Source organism: Gossypium arboreum, chromosome 5 (genome assembly GCF_025698485.1).
Source record: "Gossypium arboreum isolate Shixiya-1 chromosome 5, ASM2569848v2, whole genome shotgun sequence".
Classification (NCBI taxonomy): domain Eukaryota; kingdom Viridiplantae; phylum Streptophyta; class Magnoliopsida; order Malvales; family Malvaceae; genus Gossypium; species Gossypium arboreum.
Window position 1 is genome coordinate 19,112,197 of NC_069074.1, and position 8,461 is coordinate 19,120,657.

General features: G+C 31.6%; 1 protein-coding gene across 1 annotated transcript; it reads left to right on the forward strand.

Annotated features, from left to right (window-relative positions):
- The first annotated feature begins 233 nt into the window (after nt 1-233).
- Nucleotides 234-1,857, forward strand: LOC108452312 (protein SOB FIVE-LIKE 5-like). The gene is made up of 4 exons (XM_017750086.2): nt 234-961; nt 1,046-1,117; nt 1,219-1,285; nt 1,421-1,857. Exons 1-4 carry the CDS (start codon nt 608-610, stop codon nt 1,447-1,449), a joined length of 522 nt encoding a protein of 173 aa, XP_017605575.1. The 5' UTR covers nt 234-607; the 3' UTR covers nt 1,450-1,857.
- Nucleotides 1,858-8,461: the final 6,604 nt, after the last annotated feature.

The following is an 8,461-nucleotide window of genomic DNA, read 5'->3' on the forward strand; positions in this document are numbered from 1 at the left end:
TGTCCAGCTTGTAACATTCTTTTCAAGTGATATTGTTACCCTGTTTGAAGCCAATCTATCACTTCCAACCTAACCAAAGGCATGCAGGAAAACGAAGGCATAATGGGGCTACTAAAGGAGCAGTAAAATACCTCCACCTTTTGCACTTCTTATTGAAAGGACAGCTCCATCGTTTGTACAGGCTGCTGTATTACTACATTTATACATGAATTGGTAACCGCTTCCCTTATCATCATTGTTACCAATTGCTTTCATCCCCCCCCCTCTCTCTCTCTCTCTCTAAGCCAACTGGCAAATTTGATTGATTTACATAAGAAAAAAACAAGAGGGATAGAGGGTCGAAGAAAGGACAAAAAGGAGTCTAGGATTTGAGTGCGATTCGTTTGGTCTTATCCCGCTGTACCCTCTTTTTCCATTCTGTTTATAAACACAACAGCTTCAAGAGTTTGCATGAATGTGGAAATCCAAGAAAGAAAAAAAGAGAGAGGGTTTTCTTTTTCTTTTCTTTTTTTCATTGTTCCTATAACAAATTCATTTCCTTTATTCATCTTTTTTCTCAAACACGAGGGGTTGCAGTTTCATTTGAGAAACGAGCGTGGGAAAAAAAATGGATATGTCAGCTTCAAAATGTGGTAGTGATTGTGAATCGGGTTGGACCTTATACTTAGATCAATCCTCATATTCTCAAAAAAGGTGTCAAAAGTTTAGTAGGAGCTTCCGGGTTGAAGATGAGGAGCAGGACTTATCCATGGTGTCGGATGCATCTTCTGGCCCAAGGCATTATTGCCAAGATTACGAGGAATGCCTTGATGAAAATGGGAGCTTCTGTTCTGCTCCTGCACCCCCTGAACCAGCTAAGAAAAGCAGTAAAAATAAAAAGAAAATCAAAGAACATGGTAGCAATCAACAGCATTCTTTTCTTGATGACACTGCCAGTTCCCCTGTAATAAGCTTTTCCAAGGCAAGTTCCACATCCTGACTACAATGTTCTTACTGTATTGAGTAATTATGGTATTTTTATTTATATTGTTTTGTGTATGAGCAGAAGAACTGCAGGAAAGAAGCTTCAATAGATTTGTTGGACTTTTCACAAGGCTTCTCGGGTACACATATAAAGGTACCATCTCCTTTTGTTTAAACCTGTTTGTGTCTAATCTTCCATTTATATATAGATATGGTATCCTGAATTGAAGCTTAGCTATGCCACCTTTTTTTCAGGGGAAATCAGCATTCCACAAAAAAATTGGTTTCTTGAAATCTGGGAAAACAAGTTCAAAAGATTCAGGTGAATCCTTACTTTTTCACTTTCTCGTGAAATTTTGGCATTTAGAACATAATGCAATCCACAGTGGAAAAAAAGGAGGAGGAAATTTGATGTTATATATACCTAATTTGTGTTGTATTAATCTCTTGGAAACAGGTGGTTTCCAGGAAGGAAACTGGGAATGACAAAAAGGGTAAACTGTAACAGCTTTTGTCTCTACTACTGCATGCAGCTGCTCTGGAGAGAAAAAAATGGGAGGAATTTGTTAAAAAAAGAAAAGAAAAGAAAAAGAAAAAAGCATTAGATCTCAAAGGGATCTTGTACCTTCCTTTTATTCTTGTTTTTCTTTTCATCTTTAATTCTACTCTCTTTTTTTTTTTTTTTTGTTCCTGTCAATGCAGTGGCAAACATCCTGAAAAACATTAAAATAAATTAAAATTCCTCAGTCATTGGTGTATATATTTATTTTATTTTTCAGTGATGTTTTTCTCCAGTTTCTTTCCTTGACATCATCATGTAAGTTCTTGAGGTTTATCCACTGTAGATTTTAGTATTTCATACTAGTAATATATACTGCCCACCATAGTTTTCCACTTGATCCTCAACAAATTTTCAATGCTGAGCGGAGAAATTGCTGTTCAAACTTCAACATATCTTTTGACCGTTTTGGCTGAAGAATGTGAAGGTTTTATATACATAATACATGGAAACGACGAAAACAATAATTAGTTTTGGGAACTTAAAATTTAACAAAATTAATATAAAAATAGCAGTGGTCCTTGGATGGACAGAGTGTCTATGCATTTAAACATTTTCCATTTATCAGAGGCAAATTCCAATACAAGGCCATTATAAAAGCATATCGTATTAAATTGGTAGTATCTCATTTGAGTTAAAATGAAAGATTCTTCTATAATACATGTGATGGAGCTGTTTAAAGATCATTTGTAACCTTATATTCTGATTTTAAGTTACAGTAATTTGAAACAAATGATAGAAAAAAAGAAAAGACCCACCATTTTCCACATCTGTGATTGCCAGCCTTGCTTAAAAGGTAGGGTTGGTAAAATTGGTAACCTATGCTTATTCCAGATTCAAAAATGGCAAATATATTTTTCAGATGGAAATTAGCAAAAGACAAGCTTCATTTTCCACCAAAAACAAGAAAGGGTCCCAAAAAGCACCATCCCCACCACCCCCATCCCTGACAGCTACCTACCAAGAATGTGATCCATACATACTACTGGGGTTGAAGAAATTTATTGAGAATTTTGTTTTGTTTTTCTTTTTGGTGGATACCCCTTCCAAAATCTTTTAAGTGAAGGTGTTTCCCAGGGCCATCCTCAGAATTTGTAGCCATATCTTGGCGAGGAACTTGGATCTTAGGAAAACGACAACACTTCCCTTCTTTGTCTTGTCAATCCCTTCTCCCTTTGTCCTTTTTCTTTCTTTCTTTACTTCCATAAAATAGCATCATAGATATATTATAGCACATTCACTTTTAATTTTAAGTCCACTGTTAAACAATAGCTACTTGTGTTGTCCTCAAACAGTCAGATTATGTCCACAATTCTGCACATTAATATCCCACTTAGCTGCTTTATAACTCGAATAAATGTTCCGAGATTTAAATTTAAACATAAGATATCTTGTCAGTAGCTTTCAGAAATTAAGACAGGAACTGCTAGAGGAGGCATGGGAAAGAGGGTTTCTGCCGTTCCAAAACTTGGGTTGAAATTCAGAATATATATATATATCCATTCAAAGTAGCCCACAAACATCTTCTGCAAATTGGCAGAGAGAAAGTCCAACTGGCTTTTAAGAAAAAAAATCGAATTTTCTTCCCTAAATGAATGATATGGACAGCCAGCAAGTTAAGAAAAATAACAGGCATTAACGATTTCGCAAAACGCCAGAAGAGGATCAATGTAGTGTGACAGTCACGAATAGTTTCTTCCTTTGTCCTTTTTTAAAAAAAAAGTTCAATTTTGAAAAAGCCAAAGAAACAAGGAACAGTTGAATCTTACATCAAGGAGGTTTCACTTGCAACACAATAAAAACACCCGTAATGAACATGAGATGTTAACAGTATGTCATAAACCAGTCCTTTTAACCTCTGCGAAATCTTGCAACGTAAAAAGCATTATAGTAATTTTAACGATCACATCTTTCTTAACCCTATAGGCAAATTCAATGACTGATATATTAAGGTTTCTGAAAATGAAGGGATAAACCATAAAATTATATTTAACTTTGATTTAATATATAATTTGATAAGCAAATTTTGATTTAGTGCATTAAATTTTGATGGTTATTTAAATTTATACATTAAATTTTTATTTTATTCAATTATACGTATTTAATAAAATAAATACATTAATTTATTTTTATATTTGATAAATATAATTATTTATGCACGCAATATGTAAATTTAATAGTTATGTTACTAATTTATGAAAACTAAATCAAAACAAATTTTCACGTATAAAATTGTACAAAATCAAAGTTCACATATAACATGAATTCTTTTTTAAGTTATTTTCATTTTTCATTTTCATTTTTATTTTCATTTTGGAGAAAACCACGTTCATTGCCAAATAATTCAATTTCTCCATTTTCATTTTGGAGAAACCCATAATCATTTTCAAATGTTTCTCATTTCTTCATTTTCACCATTTCTATTCATTTCTACTCATTTGATTCAACATGCAATGCATTTTTTATTTCAACGAGCTAGCGAAGCGACCAATTAGACATATGCAATTGAGGTTCAAATGATTTATAATTAAGTTTCAACTGTTCACCTATTAATTATAAACTCATTTAGTCACGAACTCATTCCAATTTAATAGCGTGACTGAGCCCTCCCTAACGGTATACCCTTACGAAAGCCACTCAAGCAGTGCACGTCCAATGACATTATCATAAGTGTGTTACCCTAATAAGATATCTTAATCTCTTTAGAATAATATTCGTTCTCTCATTATGATCCTATTTTATCTCATGGTAACCATTACATCTGCCTATCATAAAAAGTCAATTGCTATCAAATAGTAATCAAGTCGTTCATTACAAAGACGAATGACTCGTGGCCACATTTACTTTTTATCAACTATGTAATGCCAATGAGAAGATATCATTTACCCATATCTTGAGCTATGAGTTTCTGTGACAGCCCTAATTTGACCCTAGTCGAAAAGTGGTTTCGGAACCACAAAATCGAGTCATAAAAATAATTAGATGTTATATTCTGTGCTTATTGTATGTGGAATTTGTATGTGTGAATATTTCGTGCCTTGATTTTATCAATTATGTGTTAATTTATAAGAAATGACTCATGTGATAAGACTTGAAAATGTGATAGGTGATTTTTAAAGTGGCCAAATAATGCATGAATTATTGACATGAGGGACTTGCATGTCAAATGGACCACTTTTAATATAGTGGCCGGCCATAATGATGGTTGATAGATAATATATGCATTTTATTTTAGCATTATAATAGTTAATGGCTTTATATTATGAAATAAAGAATAATTAAAATAAGAAAAGAGTGATAAAAACAATGTATGTTCATCTTTCTTTTCCCCGTTGCCGTAACTAGTGAAAGAAAAATAGAAGAAGAAGCTAAGGCATTCGGCCATGGTTATTTCATAAATCAAAGGTATGTTTGTAACACCCCCTACCCGTATCCATTGCCTGAATAAGGTACGAGGCATTACCGGAGTTTACTGAACATTTTCAGATAATTCTGAGTCATTTATTATTCATATTTTGAAAATAATCATAACGTCTCTCTATTGGGCCCTCGAAGCCCCATCCATACATTAGAAACCAACCGGAATTAAATCGGGATTATAAAAAAAAATTCGCTAAATCTTAAATTTTATTTTCATCTAAGTACTTACTATTTCAATGCTCCTTATAATTAAACATGATACCATTCAATCAATAGTTTGGCACTTGTCTAAGCGTCAAACAACATCATTGTTAGTATACTTGCACATATTTCATCTAAATTCAACATTGATATACTTATTTTCTCTACATATCACACTTGAGTTTAATAATAGTCTCAACTTACATAATTTCCTTATATCAACATATCAAAGGTAATCATATATGTACATGTCATGAAACATATCATACTCTTACTGTTCCTTCATAAGCATATATTATTCATTTCATTATATCAATATTTCATGCTCCATCATTTCCATATATTTTATGTATATTTATTCCGGTAATAGTTTATATCAAACTTAACATAAATTATATTCCACGTACTTATACTTATTTCGTTTATCTATCTTCATAATTATTTCATACAACTATTTTCTACATATATTTCTATATGACTAGTTCTTGTAAACATTTCACACAACCATTTCATATAACCATTCGTCATCTGATACGTATTACCTGAATATTAATTGTTCAATAAATGTCATAGCGTCTCCCATCCACGGTCTTATTTATCTTTGACATGATGCCATAGTGTCTTTCAACTATGGTCTTACTCATTTTCTGTCATGTTGCCATGGTATCTTTCAACCATGGTCTTATTCTTTTCATGTCACGTTGCCATGGTATCTTTCAACCATGGTCTTATTCATTTTATATCAGGTTGCCATGGTACCTTTCAATCATGGTCTTACACATTTCATATCAGGTTGCCATGGTAGCTTTCAACCATGGTCTTATCAGGTTGCCATGGTATCTTTCAACCATGGTCTTACACATTTCATATCAGGTTGCCATGGTATCTTTCAACCATGGTCTTACACATTTCATATCGAGAGCACACTCATGAACCTCATCCTTACGATGGGATTACCATCCGGGCTAAATCCCCTGTAATATAAACTCATAGAGTATTGTCGGGATTACCAGCCCAGGCTAAATCCCCTGCAATGACAATTACTCTAATAAGCTTGGATCTGAATTACCAGTCCAGGCTAAATTCAGACTCTAATTCGGATTACCCGTCCGGGATAAATCTATTTTACACGTATTCTTCGGGAGGGCTATATCAGAATAGGATCACCAGTCCGGGCTAGATCCTTTTTACCGTCAATTCCTTTTCAAAGATCCATCGAATTTTCCTTTCATTCAACCGGGATTTATTTTCATTTATATCGAGTATTAGCAATATTTTATCAATTATCATGAATTGAAAATTCAAATCATATTTTCATCACATAACCACATATTTCAAGTATTTAAAATACAATTCAAGTTACACAAACCTACCTCATTGCTTGTTTGTGTTTATAATTTCATTAATCTGATATCTTTTCTTTTCCACGATCAAGTCTCATATTTGAGTCGTCCGGTTCTTTATAAATAAATTTGATCATCATTTTCATTCATTTCATATTATAATGCATTTAATTAATGCTCTGGGAAAATTCACCATTTTGCCCCTAAACTTTTTAATTAATGACGATTTCATCCTTAGGGTCAGGAAAATAAAATTCTTGCAATTTAGTCCTTATTTCCAGATATTATTCTCATACATATTGATAACAATCCATGAATTCTATAAAATGTCAGAATTTTCCATAATTTCAACACTTTTCAATTTAATCCCTAAAACATGTTTTCCCCTATCTTGAACTAAATTAATAATTTCATTCAATTTTATAATTTAAATAATAAAATTAATCCATTTCATGCAATTTGGTCATTTTGATATTTTTACAAAATTACCCATAAAGTTTTACTTTTATTCAATTCAGTCCCTAAGCCTAAAATAAGCAAATTAGTCATGCTAAATGAATATTCATATATGTTTCCCTCCTCCTCTCCATTCCACATCCTTAATGTATATAAAACACTTGTAAGTAACATTATCTATATTTTTTAATTATTTACTATTATGAATATTCAAATTGTCCATTTGTGTCATAGTCACGAAATTATTCATATATGGAGCTATAGAACTCAAAATTAAGATCCTATAATTTTCCCTGAAACTAGACTCATATATATTCTTACCATAAAATTTTCATAATTTTTGGTTTAGCCAACAAGTACAGTTTATTCTTTAAAGTTACCCTTGTTCTGCTGTCTGATAGTTCTGACCCTTCTTCACTAAAAATTAATTATCTCCTTGTACAGAATTCAAATGATGTTATTGTTTGTTTCTATTAAAAATAGACTCATTCAGGATTCTAAACATATAAATTTAAGCTCATAATTATTTTTATCCAATTTTGATGATTTTTCAAAGTCAGAATAGGGGAACCCGAAATCATTTTGACCTTGTCTCATAAAATTTATTATATCTCATGAATTATAATTCCATTGCTTACATAATTTATTATATAAGAAACTAACTCAATAAGTTTTAATTTCATATTTTATTCATCCTATAATTCGATTTATACAATTTTGGTGATTTTTCAAAATTATACTACTGCTGCTATCCAAAACTGTTTTAGTGCAATATATTATTTACCATATTTATAACACCCTTATTTTCTTTCTCTACACTATTTCTCACCACTTTCTCTTGTTTTCTCTTCACTAACATATCAAGAACATAGGACCATATGTAAGGAAACTCTACATTAACATTAATTCCATGCTTTTTCAATAATATCAAACTTAAAAATATATTGAAATCATGATGTTCTTACCTTGTTCTATTGATTTCAATCTTCATCTTGATTTTCTCTCTCCTTCAGCTTCCATTTCTTGAATCCAACTTGATATTCTAACTTCCCATAGTCTCTTTAACATTTTTCTCTCTTGGTAGCTATGGAAATTCTTTTAATTTTTGGGTGAAAATTGTGAATTTTTGGTAAAAGGACCAAATTGTAAAGAAAGTAAAATTTTCTTTCTTTCTCTCTTTCTCTCACGTTAGTGCATGGGAAATATGGATGAGAATTTCTCATCTTTCTTTCTTTATATACCAATAAAATAATAATAAAATATTAATAAAATAATATTTATCTAATTAAATAATTATAAAATATCAAAATATCTCTAGCATCATTATTACTTTCTAGATTTCTCTCTCTTCCAATTAACCATTTTGCGCTTCATTATCTTTTAAAATTCCATCCTTGAGTCATCATTTAATTTGGTAAAATTACAATTTACTCCCTCATAGTTCTTCATCTATTCAATTTGGTCCTAATTCATCAAATTTCCTTAGTTTCTAGATCATTCCACCCTTAAAATATTTACA